This window comes from Montipora capricornis, chromosome 6 (assembly GCF_036669925.1).
Source record: "Montipora capricornis isolate CH-2021 chromosome 6, ASM3666992v2, whole genome shotgun sequence".
NCBI lineage: Eukaryota > Metazoa > Cnidaria > Anthozoa > Scleractinia > Acroporidae > Montipora > Montipora capricornis.
In genome coordinates, this window is record NC_090888.1 from 71,322,723 (window position 1) to 71,346,547 (window position 23,825).

Below are 23,825 nucleotides of genomic sequence, written 5' to 3' on the forward strand. Positions count from 1 at the left end.
TTTACCTGCAATTCTCTTTATTCACATAACGCTAATGATCAGCGCTTAGTGCATCTATTTTCCAGCTACAATATTAATTCCCTCCCCCCCAAAAGGCAAACATGTTTTACCATTCTTACCTCAAAATTTCGCTCTTTATCTGCCGGGCAAGACGCGCAAAATTATCAAAACCAGCAGTAATTTGGACCCACGAGCGTGATGAGAGAGGCATGGTTTACGTCACGGACAGCTTCCGACACTTTCATTATTAAAAACAGTGATGCAAAGCAGTTTTAGATGTAAAATTGAGAATAGAGACCCATGCCTGTCACATCACGGTCCAAATTACTGCCAGTTCGGCCAAGTTTACGTGGCGTGCACGATACAGAAAAAGCGAAATATGATTTAAAAGCATCTTTTCACCAGTGCAGTTATTAAATGACGTCATAGATCGTCACTGACCGAGGTTGTCACTGCATTGCAAACGAACAGCGGTAGCTTTGAATACGTGACATATAATTTGGACAAATAATTTGCCAGTATATTTGCACACGTTTCAATTTGTTTGAATTATTAATAACCCTTACAAACTGAGAGGACGAACAGAACTCTTCATCACGTCACAAGTCACACAGACAATGCCAAGAATGAGATTTCTCCTGCTGCTTTTAATAGCGTTCATTTTTGGGACTGTGTACCTATTATCAATCCAGTTACGATTTAGAGTTCCCTTGGCCAGGAGAACAACAGAAATAAGAGAGAGGCATTTTTTACAGATACACGATTGGCAAGGTAAGTTCAAGCAATGAACTAAAATGCAGATTTTACGCTTTGCAGCAATTGGATATCCACTTTATAACTTCCGGTGCAGTGAGACCATTTTGCATTGTTGCAACACGACAAAGACTATTTAACAAAGACCATTCAAAACAACGGTAATTAATGGTACTTGTGTTGTAGTTTGATAAAATAAGTTATGACTCATGATGGATTCCATGGGATTGTTTAAAAATTTGTTTTTGCAAAAGCCCGGTGAAAGAAGCCCTGCAACAAAACACAGAGGTTGTGAAGGAACCAGTCGATTCGCGAGGCCGCATGACCTCAAGTTATTTGATACTGTTATTGATCTCTAATATTCACTGTAATCTCGGCTTGATTCAACTAATCCATAAAAACTACAAATCCCAACCTTTCTTTCCCAAAATCCTTTTTATTGACAGTCAGTTCACTTGTCTTTGATTTTCTGCCTGTGTTGCCTCGGTGATGGGTTTTGGGTCGGCTTATTTTCTCCTCCTCACTGACGCATCGCCAAATGCACTGAATGCAAAGGAGAGAAATGAAAAAAAAATTGAAAGGAGTTTCATTCATCGTTCGGGTTGTCTGCCTGCAAATTCAACTGACCCTATCGTCAGGCTAACGTTTACCACCGTATATTTAGCGTTCGAAACCGCACGTATGGGAAAAAACTCAGTCTGGATCGTATACATCAATCAAAAAGTCTCTCTAAAAAAGTTTGGCAGACGTAAACTTCGAGCGTGATTCCTACGTCAGAGGCAATTGTTTGCACTCTTTTTTTTTTAATTAAAATAAGACGTTTAATTTTGGAGTCGAACGTTGAACGTACTTATTTTTTGAGATTTGAGCCTGAAAACGTTCTTAACAATGTTCTTAAAGTTGCGTGGAAAACTGAGTTCGACTTCTTCATTGCATCATACAACATCAAACCACCGTCATTGTTAATGTTAAAAAAACGTTCTAAGATTTGAGTTCATTGTCCTGTAACACCACAGTTTTCCATTTCTTTTACCTTTATTCATAATGCAACAAAACAAAAAAAGACAAAGTAGCAAAATAAAGACGTTCTTAACTGACTTTCGCCCGGGTATGTTCTTATTATGTTTTTAAAAGTTGTAACCGAGTTAATCTCACCCTGAACATTGTTATAAAAAAGGTTCTCAGTGATAAAAAAAGTGTATACGCATTTAATTGTCCTTGATTTCATTGGCGTGACAATTTTTCGCTGTGTTGAACTCCAAAATAATAGCTAGTAGTTTTCTGAGATGCACAAGGAAGCTCATTGTGTAGTGGGAACTTCACTATGCAAAAGAAAAGACCAGAAAAAGAATCACAATCAATTTACAAGTGATTTAGAAGGGTTTTGCGGAGATTTTTGCTAGAGAGGGAAGCTTGCTTGTTGCTGTTTTTTCGTTAATTTCTCCGTCGTTAGATACCTTTTGTGTTAAGGTTATGATCTTCAAAAATAATCAGAGCCCCTTCACCTTCTTAGTGATGTAAAACGTTTTCTTTTTTTGCTGTAAATAGGCTCCGGGAATCTCACGTTTGCCTAAATGTGTCACCCTTGATCTCATAACAGCTCGAAGTCAGATCGGAAATAGTGCTTTAGACTCATAGTAGATGTGTTTTTAGTGATGAACAAAATGCAGTGAACAATAAACTTTGTTTGTTTTGTGATTATGTTGTTTGCTCAATTAAAAAAACAAAAATTGTTGCTTAATCATTACTTTCTTGACGCGCGAGATGTAGAGAAAAAAGAAGTTTCCATTTTCAATTCACGGCTTTTGCCGAGTTGTTTTCAAGGTATTTCCAGACACAATTTGGTGATTTATGTCAGTGCAAATTGCGCAGTGAGGTGCTTCATTCTTTTTGTTTCTGTCTGTATTTTTTTTATCGTTTGGCATGATAAACGTTATTAGTATATACTAAAACAGTGCATAGCGTTGATGGCGCGCTCTGGTTGGCTACTCAAACTGCGAATATCCTTTGCTTTTCACCTCGGTAAATATCAACCACTAGCCACTTCCTTTTCGGTAAATAGTAGTTAATTATTCGGGTCCGAAGCTTGATCACCTGTCATGTTCTATTACCGCAGTTTTTTGTCTGTTTGCTCATTTAATTCCCTCTTCGTCGATGCCCTCCTGATTTCTGATGGATGGATACGGTGCATTTCCTTACTCTTGAAAGGACATGCAATTTAACTCTGTAGAACTATTTTCCTGCCTTTTGTGGTCTGGTGTTTTATTGCTCGGCGACGGTAGACAAAATTTGGTATCTATGTTGTACCTCTGCAGTTTAGGCCATTTCTTATCCATATTTGTGATTTCTAACAGTCCCTTGTGTTTTTAAAGCCAAAATCACCTGAATGAAAGATATAAAACAACAGAGCCAGGAAAAAAAGATGCAAAAATGGAAATCTTCGTTGCCAGGAAAAATATAATTGACAATCTAAACAATTTACACAAGTGTCCTTTTTGTTTCGTACATCAATTAAAACTCTTTGCCCAGAGTGGAAGATTGATATGTTGAAATAATTCGTCCCTAGGCACTACCTTCCAGGACTATATTCTAACAACCAGCGTGCAGGCTAACAATCACGTAGCGCCGCCATGATGGTGGACTAAAACAATAGAGCTCTCATTAGCTCCTTTTGTTCGTCCATCAGCAATTCTACATTGCAACATTGTACCGTGCAGCACAAATTATCATATTTATTATATAGTTAATGAAGCGGGTGGGTTTCCCTTCCAATAACTATGCTCGTATAATAATAAAGTATTCTCGTTTGTCTCACGATGTGGTCACTTGTGATATAGATCCCGGGTATAGATCGCGACGTTTCGACCGCATACTGCTGGTCTTCATCAGGCGATGAGGTCGACTGGTTAGGCGTCGCCTTTTAAGAAGGATTCTCCGCTGTGATTGGTTGGTTTTCAGCAACTGTGATTGGTTCATTTCGATCCTCGCTATTTCGGTGTGTTGTTCCTTCGGCGGTCCGCCCTCGTACGGTTCTCCTGTTGTTTGTTTCTTGATCTTCCGGAATTTCTATTCCACTATCCCTGTTGATGTTGTTAGGGTGAAGTCTTATGTGAATCGCCCCTTTGACCTTGCGTGTCTCGTGTTAAAAATATCTCCGCGCGGCCATGTAATATCCACTATATCTTCACGTGTGAAGATATCATGTTTTCGCAAAAAAGCTCACTTGGTGTTTCATTGGTGTTTATATAAGATTTGTCCTCAAACTCCCACGGCCTGCTACCGTCTGGCCTTGTAGCTCAGTCGGTAGAGCAACAGTGAACTGATCCGGAGGTCGTGGGTTCGATTCCCACCCGGGTCAGAGATTTTTCTCTGTCCTTGGGTGTTGCATAAGAAGTTCCTGATGCTGTGGATCAGCGAAGGTTCTTCATCCATCACATGCACACAGTAGCGATGGCCTCACTTGAGTTCTTTCCATATATACATACACACGCTTCTTAGGACAACACGCACTTGCACTTAATAAATATTAGTTATCCCACGAGTCACTTGCATTTTCTTGGTTTCCAGAAAAAATACAAGTGACGAGTGGGATATTCCACTAGTCACTTGTATATTGAAAAGACGTAAATGTTGTCGATCTTTGAGTGCGTACATTGTGTGGTGGACTTTTGACGAGAGAGCGAGAGACAAGTTAATCCCTTGGTTTAACTTAGTCTTAGCCCGGTAAACCGTATGATAAACGCTGCCGGTTTAAGAGTATTTTCATTAATTAAGGGATTACGGGATCGAACGTAGTAATTGCCAAGTGAAGCCCAAGAGTTGTTCAAGCCGTTTCATCTACATCTACATCTACATGTTCCAGCACCCAGCAAAGTCCTTTTTTTACTTGTGGCTGTTTCTGCTCAGGTGGCTTCATACACCACAAGCCTTTTAACACATCACTGCCAGACCGGCCTCTTCTTCTGGAGAGAGCACACTCACAAAGGACAGTCACAACACCGGGAACCTCATCCTTTACTCTTCTCGAATATTGTGTGGGCTCTTTAACGTCCCACAGGGAATTTATGAACATGGAAGATATTTGTGAGACGGGACCTACTGTTTATAGTCCTTGAAAGTCTAACCATTTACGGGCGTAATTATAGGCTGCGAATACAGCCGCCTCTCTTCGCTCAACGGGACGTTACGCGTAACGTCCCCGTCCCCCGCTCTCTCGTCCCAGGCTAGTGTAAATACAAAGGCAGCACTTTCTCCTCAGTTATTTTGTTCCGGTCGGAGTCAAACTCACGACCTCCCGCATGGCGGCCCAGTGCTCAACCAACTGAGCCACCAGTGCACCGCTTGCCGACAGCAGCTCTTGCTTGCTGAGTGTTCTGTAAGTGCATCCTAAGTTACTTCTGTTCATTAGGATGTTGCCACCGACTCGTTTAATTTCTGGTTACTGGCATAATCATGGCACTCTTATAATTGTAGTCCTTTCTTTTCGCAGGGACTGTGCCAGCGACAAAAACGGTGAGTAGCTGCCTGGGTACTTACATTGTTTTCATTAGTTAATTGCTCTTGTTCGAGCATCTCCGGGTTTGCATTGGTTAATAAATTGTGAATTTACCTATTATCCTTTGCCTGATGAATTTTGGTCATGTATCATGTCTCGGGTATGATGTGGTTATGAAGATAAAAGCAATTTATCCTGATCCTGTTTTAAGCTTGACGTTCATTTGATGATTCAACACGTGATTACTTGTTTGCGCAAACGTTTGTTTAACCGTCACCAAAACAAAGGCATGAAACAATCTGAACACAAACACTTATGTCCGAGTTTTACCCTAATTAGATGCACACGCCCAATTTTGACATCCAACACGAAGTGTCCCTGCATTTGCTACCTATTTCAAAATGGCCATCATTTTAGCATTCTTTTGTTTGCTTGCACATGAACCTTTGTTTCCTCGTTCAAGGTCAATATCCTATTGAATTTTAAGTTCAAGAACGAGGCAAAAAGGGCTAATTTGCAAGCAAACAAACGAACACTTAATGGCGGCCATTTTGGAATAAGGTGTGTGAACTGCGTATGAACTCCCTTCAGCACTCACTCGAAAACCGCTGACTGTTAGGACACGCAAGTACAGTTGGAAGTCAAAGATGCATACGGTCAGTGAATAAACGTTGTCTGCGAATTTTGTTACATGATTGTGGATTACGAAAAACCCTAGAAATGAATTTCCTTGGTGTGACTAGCTGTGATTTTGTCGTGCAACATTCGATTAAAACAGTAGGCATCTCAGACGAATACCTAATAGCAATTCATTTGAAATGGAAACCTTTCTCTTATGGTTTGCTCTTCCATTAGAAAAGGGTGTTTTACAATCGAGTGGGGAAATGTGGAAGCCGAACTATGATACAGCTCATGGCTGCACTTGCTAAGCGAAATAACTTCAAAGTGATAGGATCAACAAAATTCCAGACTCTACACATGAAACTTCATGAACAGGTAATTAGTGACTCAGTGAATTGATTTTTACTGATAATGTTTTTAAGGCTTAATTAAGATCGCGCGATTTATTAACCTCCGTCAATTCCGTCAATTGTGAATTATTACACATTAGTGTCACCCAACTAGTCGACTAATGCAAATGCTGCATTTTGATTGGCTACGCTACTAGAGGACTATTACTAATAGTCCTCTAGTAGCGTAGCCAATCAAAATGCAGCATTTGCATTAGTCCACTAGTTGGGTGACACTAATATGTAATAATTCACAATTGACGAAATTGACGGAGGTTAATAAATCGTTAATAAATTGAGGTTACTAAATGAAAAGCGAGACGCTTTCTTTCGTTTTATTCCCAAATAAGTATAATTTCAACTTGCATTTGCTAACTTTATTATTGCCTTTTTTATCCAACTAGTTGGGTGATACTAAAACAATTAGACCTTTCGCCCTTAAGGGCCACGGGTCAATAGCCCATTCGGCTTCGTCTCATGGGCGAATTTTTATTTTCAAAAATAACAATCATTTGTACTCTTTTTGGACAAAAAATAATAGTTGATTTGTTTGTTTATGTGGTCTAAAATGCGAGCGAACAAGTTGTTTTTACTCCGTTTGCGTACAGTGTAATTGTTTTTTGATGTGCCTCAGTAATGGCAAGAAAATTTTGCTCTTATGTTATAAACACGTAATCGCAATGAGTTTTCGTAAAATTAAGAAGAAATATCACCAGCTTGTGTCTTCAGAAGTTTGTTTCAAGCACGTACAGGTAATTTGTTGAAGGTCTTGTTTGAAATTCGTCCTTTCTTGGTCACCGTATTTTGCTGATTCTTGTCCCAAGCAAAGCTGGCGTGTTTCACTGAAATACATCAAAATGTGAATGATCTAAAGTATATATATCAATAGAACTCTTTTTTGAGCTTGAACTGACAAAATTCCCTAAAACGCCGATCTTTCACACCACGAGCTAGTACGTCTGTGATGTCTAATTTTAGCGTGATTCCTATTCGCTAGCCGGCGGAGAATTCTCCGCGCCAACAAATACCGCCAGCAACGTAGGCTACTCAAACGCTTATGATATTGCTCAATAGCTTTGAAAAATGATGAAATGGTATATATGAAATGAATCATATATGAACTCCAGATATGAAATCAAGTGAAGCTATGATCTTCGCAGTTATGAGCGCAATTTTTGCAATTGCGTAGAGAAGTCAGAAAATTTCAGGACTTCACTCATAACTGAAAAATTCAGGACTTCACTCATATCTGTGAAGATCATAAGATCATAACTGCGAAGATCATAGCTTCACTTGATTTCATATCCGCAGTTCATATATGATTCATTTCATATATACCATTTCATCATTGATTTTCATTCCTCACGGGACCATTAGAACCCACAAATGACCAGCTCCCAACGTCAGTGGCTTCATAGCTCAGGAAATGCACTGGAATCGCGAGGTCACGGGTTCAAACCCCGTTGAAGTCCTGAATTTTTCAGACTTCTCTACGCAATTGCAAAAATTGCGCTCATAACTGCGAAGATCATAGCTTCACTTGAGCTTTGAAAAAACGAGTTTTTTTGTGTTTTCTAACTCATGAGAAAGTTTTAAAATGGTGTTTTGATAAACACTCGAGTAAAATACATACGCTGGCAAACTGTAATAATAATAATAGTAATAATAATAATAATAGAGTAGTTTTCAATTGAGTGTCGAAAGTAATTAGTGAATTACTTTGGTTTATGATTACTTCACTCAGTGATTGGTTCAAAGTTCTCGCGCCATTTTTTCAACCAATCAGAAATGAAAAGAAAACCAATCGTGGCTTGCGCGTGCAAATTTTCCCGCGCTTTGTGTCGGCTACTTGTAATTACTTCGAGTTTTGATTGGTTTACTGGATTGTCTCCGACCTTTTTGATTGGCTAAAGAAATAACTTTGGTTTTGGTTTTACGACACTCAATTGAAAACTGCTCTAATAATAATAGTAATAACTTTATTTCTATAGCACTCTTATCCTATGTTAAAGGCGTTTTACAATCATATAAACAACATTATTAATATTATAATAAATATTTACAAATTTACAACCATATCCTAATATATATTTACAATAATTAAAAGAGGAAAAACTAAAACTAAAACAATATATGCAAATCAATAAAAACAATGATCTGTTATTACTAAATTTAGTAAACAAGTTCGTCTTAATTGATCTTTTAAAACTCGAGATTACAATGATTAAAAACGGAAAAATTAAAACTAAGCAATATATGCAAATCTATAGAAACAATGATCTGTTATTACTAAAGTTAGTAAACAAATAGGTCTTAAGTGACCTTTTAAAACACGAGATGGCGTTAGACTTCCGAATTTCACAGGGTATTAAGTTCCATTCTCTTGGTGCATGAACAATGAATGCTCTGTCTCCATGTGTCTTGGTATACGATCTAGGTTGCATTAAACGTTCATTACTAACAGACCTCATTTATCTAGTATGAGAACGATAATGTAATTTCTGAGCTAAATAGCTATACAGTATATAGGCGATGTAAGATAAATCTGTTAAAATGGTTTTTATTCAGGTTGGATTTGTGGATTTCATAGATCGTCTTGAAGCGCCTTTTGTTTTCCACCACCATTTACATCACGTCGAATTTCAAAGGTATGGGGCTTCAAGCTTTGCTCTCGAACATTTTCAACCGCTCTTTTTTGTTTCATTGTGGTCTCTTTTTTAGATTTGGCTCCGTACAACCCATTTACATAAACCTCATAAGGGATCCTCTGGCTCGGCTCGTTTCGTCTTTTTACTTTCATCGATTTGGGGACCACAGGGGAGGTAATCGAAATTGGAGTTTTAAGGGCACAGAGGAGGAGAAAAATATGGTAGGCTTTAGTAATGATATACACGGAAGAATATCTTTATTCTGACTGGTTAAAAAAGTACAGTTTTCAGATAACGTTGCAGAAAAGAGGTAACAATCTCTGGCCAAGCATTCTGATTGGTTAATGATCAAAGAAACCCATAGCCAATCAAATGCAAGCTCTGAACAGCGCAAATTTGGATACATGATACGCGCATGTCTGGGCATAATTATGATGATCTCAAAGTTTTGTTATGCACATAATTATTACGCGATCAAGTGATTTATCTCACGGTGCCGCAATAAGGAATAAAATACGTGCTTACGTGTTCAAAATTGTCTTTTTTCTCATTTTGCACCGAAAAATAAGAATAACTGACGGGCAATGAAGCCTGGTTTACACGGGCAGTGTAAATGTTTGCGCACATGTAAGCGATTTCACACGATGAAAGCTCGCGCGAGGAAGTTAAGCTACGCAGGCGCAGTTCGAATCATTTTTCAAAAATGAAGGTTGAGACTGATGCCTTCAACTGAGGTGGCATGGAATTGGTTTTGTTGCCTTTCGCTTGGATTTGCGTTTTCGTTGCCCTGTTCACACGCGCGCGCACGCGCGCGCAAGAGTGTTTATTCCGAAGAACACGGGGTGTGCGTGGCAGTGTAGGGAACCTGAACCACATTATTTTGTCAACGAATCGATGTTTTCGGAAAGGGACAAGCAAGCCTTGTGGCAGAATATCATTCCGATTTTCGCTAATACATGTAGGAACCCAAAACGATCGAGCTGTTCGGAAAGGTTTTGTACAGGATCAGAGTTGCACAATTTATTGACTCAGTGCAGTGATACTTAAAAAGGGCTTATCGATATCACTTGCTTTTTTCATTATTTTGTGTCATTGCTGTTTTAGACATTTGATGAGTGTGTCCTCAATAACATGTCAGAATGCACTGATGCAAGACTTTTCTACATAACTCCGTTCTTTTGTGGACAAGAAGCCTTTTGCTCGTAAGTGAAAAAAGATAACAAGACATCATGAGTAGTGTAGCTTATTTATCATTTGCGTAGCTTGAGGTCGTTACTAAGTTCTACTCACCCGAACCCATCAACACCGACATATTGTATAAACCGCCATAAGAAACACCCTCTTTAAGACCGGAGAGGTCCTTCTTCTTCTTCCATGTCCAGCATTGGATGACATCGGAGACGTCAAGTTGGAAACGTCTTAAAAGTCGACTACTATTCAGCCAACGGGGAATTATGATAGGTGTTTGTTTTTCTGTCAACAGGAGACCCTCAGAGTTGGCTCTAAGACAAGCGAAAATAAACGTTATCAAAAGCTACCTACTAGTTGGAGTAACGGAAGAGTTTGAAGATTTTCTTTTCGCTCTCGCAAAAGTACTGCCTGAATTTTTCAACGGAATCCAAAGGATATACGAAGAACCAGGTTTGGCGGGAATTTTGATCGTTACTAGTAACGGATTTGATTGGTGGACTACCTTTACCTCCTTCCACCAACCCCCCTCCCCTCCTCCCGCAAATGTGTAACCCAATTCACACTCGCCATTTCACTATACTATGGCGCCATATCTTACAACCTTTCAATCCTGCTCTATCCCTTCCCCCTCCCCTCTTTGATTTTCTCGAGTCCGGATATGCAGGACACAAATCATGCGAGAGGGGCACCTCAAGAGATTTCACTCCTCCCTCCACTCCTTATTTGTTCCACACCCTTCTTGCGGAAATGTGGGACTTTGGCACCCAAGGAAAAGTTTTTTCTTTTTTTCAGATTTGTTCTTCGTTTCCTTTGTCCAAAACGGGGTTGAAACTAAAAAAGCTCCAAAATTTTATTGACACAATTTTTTTTAGATTTAAAAGAAATTAAAAAAAAAAAAATTTACTTGTTTTGCGGCCGACTGGTGTCCATTGTAATTTGAACGATTCCTGAGAAACGCTTTAATAGCCACCAACAAATCAAGTAAATGAATAATCAAACTTTTCCCTGCTTGCAGACGTCTCTTTTCTTTGTCGTTCGCTGGGTTAACGAATACTCGGAAAAGAGACTTCTGCCATGGGTCGAAACATGCGCGGCGGTTACTTAGCGACCGAACCCTCACTTGATAATAAATGTTGTGTGGGCTCACTTAACAACAGCGAAATTACTGTAAAGGAATACGCGGGACACAGCGGGCTCAAGTCACAGCCAGCAAACATGTAATGGAGCATGCGGTTTAAAGGGTGCCGTCCAAGATCGTGGACCGCGGTTGGATCAAATTGAGTTTCGACCAATGGTAGATCCTTCTTTTCCTTTACTCAGTTGTCAGCCCAGCGAACGCAAAAGAAAAGAGACCTCTTGCTAGCAGGGAAATCAAACTACCCTACTCAAATAAATTATATAGTAACATAGCATTATTTTTCTTGTAGGGGATTATCTCAGCAATAAAATAACAACGACCAAAACCGTGAATAAGAAAGGACCTTCAGCAAAAGTACAAGAAATTATGAAAAAGCGGCTTGCATTGGAATATGACTTTTATTACTTTGTAAAGGACAGATTTCACAGACTAATGTATGAACTGAAGTCGGCTCCATCGTAATATACATCTTTTTAGACCCAACGATAAAGCCCATGTGCACTGAATTTGGCTTTTCAGTGTGGAGAGAACGTCCAATTCTCCCTAGCCTGCACACAGGCTCTCCGTGCGTCGAATGGCGCGTCGTCAAGAGCTGTTGGACGCACGGAGAACCTGTGTGCAGGCTAATTTCTCTACGCACGATAACTTGATGTTCGGGCTAATTGGAGGTTACCCAGATAAACAGGGATGGGCGATTATCTGTAATAAATTCAAAGTGATATTAGCAGTACGGCAGTTCTTTATACTGATATGAATTAACATCAACCCGGCAAGGGGACAGAGAGAGCGAAGAATACCAAAGGTCTGTGGTCTGGGTCAACAGAAGAGCTGAGCACCTGCATTTGCTGGGTGTAATTTTATATCAAATGGAAAGTGTCTTTGTGTTTTCATTAATTTTGTTGTTATATCAATAGACATTATTTATGACTTCAAATGCAAAAGCTCCTACACATGGTCTCCTAATCAAGTCTAAAATCGAAATGATCAATAATTTTTTAGTGGCGACCTGGCACATAGAGCTGTAAGAAAATGTTCTTCATCTGTAAGGGAATCTTTGCTGACAACATAGTTTACATGTTGTTTCATGAACTTTCGAGTCATCGTGTTATTTACAAATTGACTTCAGAAAATAAAAGAATTTGTAAAACTTGTTTAAATCTCCTATTTTAAGCCATTTTAGCTCTGATACCGAGATAGCTATGGGCCATCAAAAACTGATCAATTCTGGGGTGGCAAAAGCGCTAATTTCCCATATGCTTTTTTTTTTTTTTTGCAATGCCTCATTGCTCAGAGATTATTTGGTGTATCGCCTTCAAATTTTCACAGATATAGTACCACTCAAAAGTACACTTTAAGAATCAGGTGCCCCGTATTGGAGCGCGAGCCGCTTCGTGAGTACGTTAATCTTCGGAAAAGTTATATACCTTCATGCAGACATGCAGTTTTTCGAACCGTCTCGCGAGACGAGACGAGACTCTTGTATCGCGAGAGGGTGGTAACTTACTTTCGCGGCACTGTAGCTCATTATGCAATGCCCTTTCAATATTCAGTGATTTATTCTCGGCTGACTGATTAGAAAACCTTAATTAGCCTTACGCTAATGAGGCAAAAAATGGAAACAAGATTCCCCTATAGAGCGGTTTTCAACTGAGTGTCGAAAGTAATTAGCGAATTGCTTTGGTTTTGCATTACTTCACTCAGTGATTGGTTCAAAGTTCTCGCGCCACTTTTCCAACCAATCAGAAGTGAAACCAAAATCAATCGTGGCTTGCACGTACACGGCTATGTGTAATTACTTCGAGTTTTGATTGATTTACTGGATTGTCTCCGTCCTTTTTGATTGGCCAAAGTAATAACTTTGGTTTGGTTTTACGACACTCGACTGAAACTCGCTCTAAACAGGGTTATTGTGAAGCTAGCACAAGGAAGAAAGACAGTACTACAAGTTTGACCCCACTCCGTCTGTCTCTCAACCAATGATATGGAAAAAGAAAATCTGCACAGTCAGTTAAAAAGCAACGATAAGAGGGTAACTATTTCTTTTTCGCAGTCTATTTTGTTATTTCAAAAAACACGATCTCAAATGTTTCCTTATGATTTTATTAGTATGAGTAATCACGTGATTTCGAGTGCAATTTGGATGAATCAAATTTCTATCAACAGTAGCTCGCGCAATACTCCGGCGTTCCCAAGTGAGAATACGGCGTAAAATCGCGCGAACCGGATATAAAACCTGCGGACAAAATTTATCTTCAAGTGAAGCTATGATCGTCGCAGTTATGAACGCAATTTTTGCAATTGCGTAAAGAAGCCTGAAATATTCAGGACTTCAACGGGGTTTGAACCCGTGACCTCGCGATACCGGTGCGACGCTCTAACCAACTGAGCTATGAAGCCACTGACGTTGGGAGCTGGTCAGTTGGTTAGAGCGTCGCACCGGTATCGCGAGGTCACGGGTTCATATATGATCCATTTCATATATCATTTCATCCCAAAATTTATCTTTACGCCGAAATTTTGCTCGGTGACCTATCTTTTTTTTTTGCAAACGTATCATTCACGATGGCGCTTCAAATTAAAAAAGTTTCCGGGAAAGTTATTTAGTACAATGTTCTGTAAACTATAAAAAGTAGGGCTGTCCACAAGTTGCTCATAAATGTGTGGAAAGGTGCTCCAATGTTCTCAAAAAGTTGCTCAAAAGTTGCTCCAAAACTTTAAAAGTTGCTCAAAAGTTGCCTAAAAATCCAAAAGTTGCTCAGAAGTTGCTTTTTTGTATTTTGGTGTAAGAGGCTAATTATTAATTTAAATGAAGATGTTCATGAAGAATTAATTTCACTTGACATGGATGCCAGATACATATTGCATATTGATTTCATTATAATTGTTTGTAAGTTTACGTTTTACATTGCTATCTTCTCTCACCCCACAATCTGATTCTCTTTATTGGCTTCCTTATATTACAATTACTACTAGATAGATAATCACATTATGGTATTCAAACAAACGTTGCTAATATGCTTATATGATACATAAAGTATCTCTGACGTACATGACTCATTTGCTATATAAAAACATATTCTTGTCTTTGAACTCCTTAACTCTATCCCACGAGGACACATTTGGATCGACTGAACCGCGCACGTTTCTCTTCTTTTCCGCTGCATTAGTTTGCACCTTTCTTTCCCGGGAAATACAAGCTTTTTCTGGAGTACTCAACCTAGCTCCAGCACTAGCTGCTTTTTCTAGAGGATCTGAATATTCATCATGGTCACTCGAGCATGGACTATCGTTCAGCTCCACCATTTTGAATTTTTTACCATATCCGCTGACCAAACAAAACTTTACATTAGAAGAAGTCAATCTTGAAAAACAAAAATTAGCAAAAGGAACTTTCACCAAAATGTTGAAAACATGAAACAAAGGTTTACGCTAATCCTGGGTTAAGTTAATCGGCTTTCGAACAACCGGGCCCTGGCGTTTTGCATATGGTAACCGATATGACATTATAAGTGACCTTTCACCAATACTACAGCAACTAAAAACCCTTTCGAGCCTCCTTAAGCAGAAGAAACGCACGCGTATCCATCACGCAACCGCGGAAAATTTGCGCCATAAATTGCGCAAACCAGGGCGCGCGCTTGATTTGAAAACAAAAGGAGCGCTTACCATTTGAATGAAATTTCGGGCCGTTTATACGAGAGAAAATAAGCCGCGGCTAACTCTGGCCGCGGCTTACGTTAGCCGCGAAAGGAACTATTTATACGAGTATAAACTCCCCGGCCAGTATAAGCCGCGACTTGAGAAAGCCGTGAACGTAGATTTTGTACCATTTATACGGGGTTGTTCGCGGCTTACGTAAGCCGCGGCCAGAGTTAGCCGCGGCTTATTTTCTCTCGTATAAACGGCCTGTGTCAGCAAATGGTATTGCATGTTCTGTACTTAGAAAAAGAAAATGGGAATGTGCTGTATCATTTGCCAGAAAAACGGGTTGTTACGGTTGAAAAACAAATGAAACGGTCTATTTTCTCTTGCAATTGTAATTATGGACAAATGGTAAAGAAATTTCCGGGCATTCCGGTCAAAGCGAGAAAAAGGGAATACTTCGAAAGGTATTACCTTTTTTCCGAAAACATTCCACCGAGATGAACCATCCATTTGAATTCTCTCCGGAATTACCGAAAATTCCATTTAAATGGTAAGCGCTCAAGATTTGATTGGTTCTGACTAAACCCTAGTGTTTATTAGCCAATCATAATCCAGAATTTCGATGTGTAATTTGCACTGGTATTACACTTCTTGCACTGAGTTACACTGCACTGCTCTCAGCCAATCAGAATCGAGTAATTTTTTCCTGTATATTATTAAAGACGAAATTTCAAACCAATATTCCAAAATACGCGGGTCAAAAACATGCCATACTGTAAAACAAACAAATTTAGACCTTCTGTGCGTTTGAATGACTAGTTAAGTAAGGATTTTCCGCTGTATTAAACTCTTGACACGGTGCCAAAACTTATCAGACATACTGCCAAACATATCAGAAGTGACGAATTGGTAACAAAAGCAAGTGACGGAAGTGGACAAATCAAGCCTATAACAATATTGAAATATGCATCAGAAATACATAAAATTCATATAACTGCAGACAGTACTGTTTCGGCCTTCTGGGCCTCATCAGTGCAGTGCTGATGTCTGGGAGGGAGGTTAAGCTTATAAAGCCACCCAAAATGTCCCACACATGTGGTACATCTAAGCCATGCCAGAATGCTCAAACTAGCGAGCTAGTGAGCATGCGTAATTGCTAGCGGCAATGACTCATCCCAGTAGAGTGCTCAATTTGGACATGAAAGCAAAAGCTTTGTAATGCCAAAGAGCTCTATCTATAGCTCTATCCCTCGGATACCACCTATTTAAAATCAGTTATTTGTTACACTCTTTACTCAATCTCAAGAAAACAATGGTCCTTATGCGCGTGGCGGCCATATTGGCCATAGACAATAGATTTCGTACCCCGAGCCTCGAGTTGAAATGCTTGGGATCGAGTTTCGGTGCACAAACACAAAAGTTTTCAATCCCTCGGGACTCATCATGACCGCCCGGAGGTTTTCACGAGACGTCATCGTCACCTTGTTGGTTGACGAAAACAAAATATCTCTCATTAGCTTCTTTTGCTAGTCCACCAGAAGTCGTACATTTCTCTATTGTTATTGGTTTCTCTATAGCCAGAGGTTGGTTGAAAAAGTCCTATTGTTGTACTTGGTGGACTACACCTGTCTTTCGATTTGATTTAAAACCACTTGATAAAATCACTGATAATATTTCCAAATTTGTATATGAATGTCGAGAATTATATGTTTACGTTTGCAACTTTGACAGTTAAAAAGGCTTTTAAAACTGAAGCGGAAGTCTTGCTAATCATGATTTGCGACCATTGATAATTTAAAAAATTTGGAATGTGTTAATTACTGTATGTGGAGGAAAACTAATTGATCAGTATCATTTGAATGCCCTATCTGTTGATTTGAGAGTAAATACCAAGTTCATGTCGTCGTTTGTTGAAACACTTCTGCCTGTTAAAACTCAGTAATAAACATTAAAGTTAATTTTAGTTTCCCCAGCCTCAAATTTTTGAAAAATACCACACTTTCGAACGTCACCGCGTTGTAGACCGCAACCCATGAACAGTAACGGATTTAATTTGCAAAGAATGCAAAAAAACAAACAAAAAAAAAAACCAGATTCAACTGATTCAGCATCAATGTAATGTACTCGAGGGCTTGAAAAGTCAGTTCGGAGTATACTACTTGGGATAAGAAAACACTGATGGAGACCACCTCCAAACAACACCTTACCTCGTCGTAAAATTGAAAACCATCCTTTGTTTTTAGCCAGGAGAGACAAAGTCGGTTGGTTAGGAGTACGAAATAAGGATATAAAGGATTTCGCTAAAAGATCCTTCTGCGAGTTGTGAAAATGTCGCCGGACTGAAAGAGATTTGTACAGCGCACACGCAGAGTAATTATCTGACCGGGAAGTCAGTTGGTTACCGATGAATACTTATAGCGGGACCACCCTGTTAGCGAAATAGCCGTGGTTCAAATACATGCAAGCCAAGAAATTCAGTTCTTAACTTATTGCAGAGTTTCTAACTCACTGTACATTTCTATTAATTAACTCCTCAAATAAAGGCAAAATTTACAGCGCTGCATACTGTTAGATAAGTACTAGGTCTTTCTTGATCTGAATACATGTAAAGATAAACAGTTTTGTAGGGTTATGCAGTTCTGGAAAAGTTAAACCAAGTCTTAATGTTATAAATGTCAGTAATATGTAAGACATCACAAACAGTTTAAACTGATCAGTGATAAAGTTCCTGTTTTACATTACATGAATCTTTTGAATCACTCTAAAAACGTTGAAACAACTGATTTCTGCTTAAAACAATCTGAAATCAAGTCTTTTGATTTCAGCGATGTTCGACATTGATCTTTTGCACCATTCAACTCGGATTACATGGAAGCCAGAAATGAAATGAGTTTGTCATCAAAACTCATCTCTTAAACTCCTTCTACCTTCCAAGAGTTTTTGACCGGCAGAACAACTAAACATGCAGTTAATCGTTTTTACAAGCAAGAAATCCATGTATACTCAGCGAAGTCTTCACTCTTTTCTCACGCTGTCTTCTGTTACAAAACCAAACTCTCACTACCTCTCTATCGAGTCGTAGATTCTCTGCGATTCGGATTATCTCTTGTGATGATGGCTTGGGTTGCTTGAGAAAATGATCTTCGAGATGTTCCTTCGCTGTGAGTCCGATAGTAGTTCGTCTTTTACGTCGACGTTCTGCGTTGAACTTATCACCACACGCTCCCCCTGTACATTCAGCATCCTCAAGCCACCGAGCCAGGATCGGTTTCAGTTTGCACGCGTTTTTAAAACTCAGTTGGAGGTTTTCGAAGCGACAGATCGTTGTTTGGCTGAAATCCGTTCCATGAACAGAAGCTAACGCCGCGCCGACGTTCGTCTGTGTAAAACCGAGTTTAATCCGTCGCAGTTTGAATTGCGTCGCAAACTCTTCCAACTCACGGAGTTTTGATGTGTCTATGGCGAAACCCAATCCATGTGAAGCCGCAATTGCTGACTCGTTTTCGAATCCTGCCATTGGATTAAGAACGAATGGAGGTGTAACATGAATGTTAGGCCCGCGAGGATCAATTTTACTGCAGTGTGTCATTGGCTGTAATGGGGTGGGATGAGGTGGCATCATTGAGATTGTGTTGTCACGAACCATGGGTTGATATGATGTATAAGAAACTTCATTGGGATATGGACGGCAAGCCATCATTGCAAATATTAGTCAACCACTGTCGTTCTGGTCGCTTCAGTACCAAGAGTGTAATCGCAAATCTGTGAACAGTCATTTAAAGAAACCTCCACTCGCTGCAGGCAATAAAAAACAGATAACAAAGCTCAATGCGAGCTCCTTAGGAGCGGAAGACATAAAGTCGGAAACATGGCAAAAGTGCCGATGTTTTTAGGTTAAAGGTACTCTGCTATCACTGTTTAATATAGATGAGATAAAAAGGTGTTTTTCGATACTGCGCTCGCAAAGAGCAACAGTAATTTAAAGTTAAAACGAAGAACAAGGATCGAAGAGATGTGAAAGCTGTTTACCTCACGCAATTTCTCTGCGTGCAGATTTTCGCATTCCTTAAGCCCAGTCAGATAAAATTAGAATTAAGAAACTACAGTTATCGTTGATATAGATTTTCGTGCCTAAAATCTCGCCAAAAATGTCTCTGAGATCATGAGCGAACGTCAATGAAGCAAGTGCAAAAAACTCAGGTTCAAAATTGTTTTTATTCCACGTATTTAGACACATCCTAAAATCGAGAAAAGTTAATCCATTATCGGAGATCGCAACACATAATGAGCCAAATGATAGCGGTGAGCTTGCTCAAATAATGATTATACGCTAATGTAGTGCTTCCATCCTCCGAAATTAATTAGAACACACCCCAGATCGGAAGTTAGACTCCATTTAAATCCAGTTAAAAAATCATAACTTGGGGCAATACTCCCTTAAAAATTTGATTCCGCTAATTTTCGATCAATTTTTATGTGTCTGATTTGAAACTGTTATCTTTGCCTACTTTATTTTTGAAGAAATCCGACTCAGAGAAATAAATATAAAAATATGAATGAAATAGTTAACGTCACCTCAACTACACTAAAAGTAGAAATACAAAATGTTTCTATGTTGCCGTTAAAAGCTTATATTTGACGCTGATAATAAAAGAAAAGAAATCTTGACTCACACGTCACATGATAACCAAGCCCCAAAGAAACGAATGTTTCCATATTAATTCTTCCCAAAGGAAGATGTATAAAGATAAACGGCTGAATCCAACGAACTTTGACAAATCATCAAAGCACAGGATACAGTAAATACGAACTTAGTTAAAGAAGCGTTTCGTGCATTTCGAATTGGCGGCCGCCTACTTGAAAACGAGAAAATATATTCTTCACCACAAAGTGGACGGATTTTCTTTTATTCCGATATTTTACAGTTCTTACAAACAAGGGCGCACTACCCTATATTCGTGTCATGAAGAAAAATATAAAACCCCGGCGACTGTGATTTCCTCAAAAATAAAGTCTGAATGTAAAAATAATTAATAAAGATGAAAAGAAGTGTCTTCGCCTTCCCGAGATGTTTAAGGATTTGTTTTGTGAGATTATTTTTTCGACCTACCGCAAGGGAGTGAGAATAGTTTCTTGTCAATCAGATACCGTGTTCACACTGGGTTGATATCAGTTTCAGCTTGAAGTAGACGAGCTCATAACAGCTCAGGATGGCAAAAATACATGACACAGGACTCAGTTGACACTTCTTTTAATCTCTTGCACCATAATTTACCTTTAAAATCTTATTTTAGAGCAAATGAAAGCCGTCATAATATATTTCTGTCCATTTCTTCTGCCAATACTGTGAGGTTAATTTGCGGCGGAATTTGTTTGGGAAGCTCTGGGAACGAATAAAGATTGAAAAAAAAAACATGGCGGCAGAAATGATCGGAAACAGGTGTATCGTTTTACGGAGCCGTCCAGGGGTAGAAAACGAACCAACCGAATCAAACTTCGCTCTGAAAACAATAGAAATTTCATCTGTTAGCGAAGGACAAGTATTAGCGAGAACATTGTTCTTGTCGGTTGATCCGTACATGCGATGTCAGATGAATGAACATACAGGAACTGGTTACCTCGCACCGTGGTCGCTGGGGCAACCTCCAAAGGGTGGTGGGTTGGGGACAGTTGTTAAGAGCAAATGTGAAGGTTTACGAGAAGGAGATATCTTGTACTCATTTCAGTGGCCTTGGAAAGAATTCGTAGTGTTCTCTGGCGATGACTCTCATTTAAGCAAGGTATTTTTATTTTATGAATCGTAAAAGTATTTAACATGGACAGACTACAGAGATCTGACCCCACCCCTCATCATCAGCTCACCCTGCCCCTACCCCTCCCACAAGAAATTCCAGGAAGGGGGAAATTCGTTGGCATTCTGTTTTGCAGACAGTGACATAATCACGCTGATATAATGAAGTACAGTTGTTTTTACTGTCTGTGGCTTAATATGAATTTCACACCTTATCGGGTGTCTCGAAAACTAAAGCCCTAAGACCCCAAAAACCCGAAAAAGTAACCCAAAACCATCAATTTGGCTAATACTAGGCCTAAAGTTGGTCTTTTGAGTTACCTCAAGCAAAGTTCAAGTCCTTTGTTTGCTACAACTTGTTTCAAAGTGAAGCTGGGTGATCCGTGATATTTAACCACGCTCCACATGTGGCAGGACATCTTCATTTCTCATCGGATATATATGTTGGCTCTGTGACACTCTAGGCCTAAAAACCAAGTTTAGGCCTAGAGTTAGCCAAATAAATTTGAGGGTTTTGGGATACTTTAATTGAGTTTTTGGGGTCTAAAAGTCTTCGTTTTCGAGACACCCCACCTTATCAGCTTAATTAATTGCAATTTCTTATCCTGTATGAATGAACACTTCTAAAAAATGCATCTCAAGTGTTGCAACAAGCAAGGTTTGGTAATTTGTCACTCTAGTTACAACAATCTAAATTTGATCTGAAATTTCCATTCTCCTGTGAAAAATTATCAAATCTGTACCAAAATGAGAAATTTATTTTCCTTCACCAGGAAAGTAGCCCCTTTTTGTGCTCCAACCCGTCTCTCTTGCTGGGCATTGTTGGAATGACAGGTTTGACGTCTTACTTTGGCATCAGAGAAAAAGCTCACATTAAATCTGGCACAAACCAATCAGTTGTCATCAGTGGGGCTGCAGGTGCTTGTGGGATGGCTGCTGGGCAGGCAAGTTTTTAAACTTTAACACTTTTCCAACTTTCTTCGTAGGAACCTTTGGATGAAAGTGAAAATATTTTTTGGGGATCAATAATCTTTTATATACCCAAGACATATAAGTTATACCAATCCCAAAAGCAAGTGGGCTTGATTGAGGTAAATTTTCCTATGCTATCCTGTTCTCATTTTTTAAACTTTTCTCATGCAACAATTTTAATGATAATTCTTCCCCTCAAGAATAAAAATTGGGCTGTACCACAGGTGACTCAAACACATAATTTGAATGTTCAGTCAACGTAATGATTTGTAGGGTTTATATGGGAAACATGAAATGCCAAAAAAAATCGGCTAATCCTAGTTTACAGCAAGGAAAATAAATAAAATAAACTTACTCTTACTCTCTTTGCTCCTATCCTCCTTTTAATGAAGGATAGGGCAAATTTCAAAACTATCCCAGCGCATCTCAAATTCACACAAGGACACAAGGTGAAGTAAGAGTAAGTTTATTTTATTTCTTTTCCTCGCTGTGAACTAGGATTAACCAATTTTTCCCAGCATTTCATGTTTCCCATATAAACCCTAGAAGAACGTTACATTGACTTCAGGAGCATTCGAATGTTTTTGGGTCGCCTCTGGTAGATGCTGATTTTTTTCCCTCTGTAGTAGTAATCTAAGATTAATGTATATTAAAAAAAAAAACAAAAAAAGCAAAAGTTTCTGCACATCCATTCATACCAAGTGTCAATATTTAACAAACAGTAACCTCAATGTATGAAACCATAATATTACAAGAGATTTTGACGTCATCGCAGTCGAGCAGCAACTTAAGCATAATTTTGCAAAGAAAGCCTGAAAAAAAAAAAAACAACCCAGTCTTGAATGAGGCACACCTCTCTACCAACTGAGCTATCAAGCCAACTGGGAGCTTGTCACTTGTGAGTTGAGTTACATTCCGTAAGCGTTGAACAAATGAATGATATACATGTAGCATATATGAAATATAGATATTATTCATCAGCAGGGAGGTCCGTATGGGGAAAAACTGTGCCAGAAGTCTCCAGCAGCCTTGGGCTGCACTCGAGACTGAGGGCACAGCTTTTTCCTATACGAGCTGACCAAGGCCAGTGAACAACCTGTTTATATATTTTTTTTCCTAAAAAGATGTGCTTGCTGGGAACCAGTCCTTAAGCATTAGAATATTAAGCATTAAAAAGATCAGGCAATACCACAATGATTGGTTGATTCTGTTCACAATAGTTATTAATTTGTAAAGCAACACTGTTTACTTTTAAAAACACTTAAAAGGCTTCAAAAAATCTATTTTTGGCCCTAATTTCGGCTCATCACACAAGCTCACTAAACCATGGCTAGGATTCTGGCCCAGTTGGCAGGCGAGATTGAAAAATTCCACCCGCTCCCAGGGCCACTTGGGCACTGAGAAAAAACATAATGACATATATTTGAACTGTGGAAATTGAAATGCATAAGATTTGGAGATATTCTGTATGATTCAAATGATAGCATTGTTGCTAATTCAAACCAGATTGCCAAGTTAGATGGCTGTGGTATGGTAATTGGCATTTGTGGTTCAGATGATAAGTGTCACTGGCTTACAGATGAGTTGGGCTTTGATTATGCAATAAACTACAAGACAACTAAGAACATTAAAGAAGAGATACAGCTCAAGTGTCCTGCTGGGATTGATGTGTACTTTGACAATGTGGGAGGTGAAGTAAGCAATGAGGTAAGGTTGTATTTGTTAGATGTCATGCGCATGTTGCATGTTCTTGCAGAACAATGAATGGTATTATTGTGGAAATGCCAAATGATAGCTGTTTACCAAACAAGGAGAGTGGCATTAAAATTCTTACATAACAATTATTTTATTATTAATTTATTAATTTTTATGGCATTTTACAAGTTTCAATGCTGTTCAGAATTAAAAATAATAATAATGATTAAAGTATTACAAATCAAAATATTTACGGAAAAGATAAGTTTTAAGAGAAGCTTTAAAAGAGTTAACTGAGGGACAGAATAACAGACTGAACAGCAAATCAATAAAAGTAACAGGAGACAAATTCAATAAGGACACAAAAGAAATACGGTAGTCTTGTGAAAGTCATTAAGGTTAACTGCATCATTGCACTAATGATTGGCGATTTTTGTAGGTGATTCGTTGCATGAATCCAAACAGTCATGTTGTATTGTGTGGCCAG

General features: G+C 39.0%; 3 protein-coding genes across 3 annotated transcripts in view; 2 read left to right on the forward strand and 1 right to left on the reverse strand.

Annotated features, from left to right (window-relative positions):
• The first annotated feature begins 454 nt into the window (after positions 1 to 454).
• Positions 455 to 12,386, forward strand: LOC138053807 (uronyl 2-sulfotransferase-like). The gene is made up of 8 exons (XM_068900352.1): positions 455 to 771; positions 5,243 to 5,265; positions 6,104 to 6,244; positions 8,827 to 8,906; positions 8,980 to 9,127; positions 10,011 to 10,108; positions 10,390 to 10,547; positions 11,525 to 12,386. The coding sequence occupies exons 1-8, from the start codon at positions 618 to 620 to the stop codon at positions 11,695 to 11,697; spliced, it is 975 nt and encodes a 324-aa protein (XP_068756453.1). The 5' UTR covers positions 455 to 617; the 3' UTR covers positions 11,698 to 12,386.
• A 4,983-nt stretch (positions 12,387 to 17,369) lies between these two features.
• Positions 17,370 to 18,720, reverse strand: LOC138050820 (pituitary-specific positive transcription factor 1-like). Its single transcript, XM_068897102.1, has one exon. It carries the CDS (start codon positions 18,578 to 18,580, stop codon positions 17,849 to 17,851), a length of 732 nt encoding a protein of 243 aa, XP_068753203.1. The 5' UTR covers positions 18,581 to 18,720; the 3' UTR covers positions 17,370 to 17,848.
• A 1,533-nt stretch (positions 18,721 to 20,253) lies between these two features.
• The window catches only part of LOC138053815 (prostaglandin reductase 2-like), a 10,835-nt gene continuing 7,263 nt past the window's right edge, over positions 20,254 to 23,825 (forward strand). Inside the window, exons 1-4 of the mRNA XM_068900361.1 lie at positions 20,254 to 20,660; positions 21,445 to 21,615; positions 23,150 to 23,350; positions 23,778 to 23,825. The exon at positions 23,778 to 23,825 is cut by the window's right edge and continues 7,263 nt beyond it. Of these exons, the coding sequence (XP_068756462.1) occupies positions 20,295 to 20,660; positions 21,445 to 21,615; positions 23,150 to 23,350; positions 23,778 to 23,825 (786 nt within the window). The 5' untranslated portion in view covers positions 20,254 to 20,294. The remainder of the gene's footprint in view (positions 20,661 to 21,444; positions 21,616 to 23,149; positions 23,351 to 23,777) is intronic.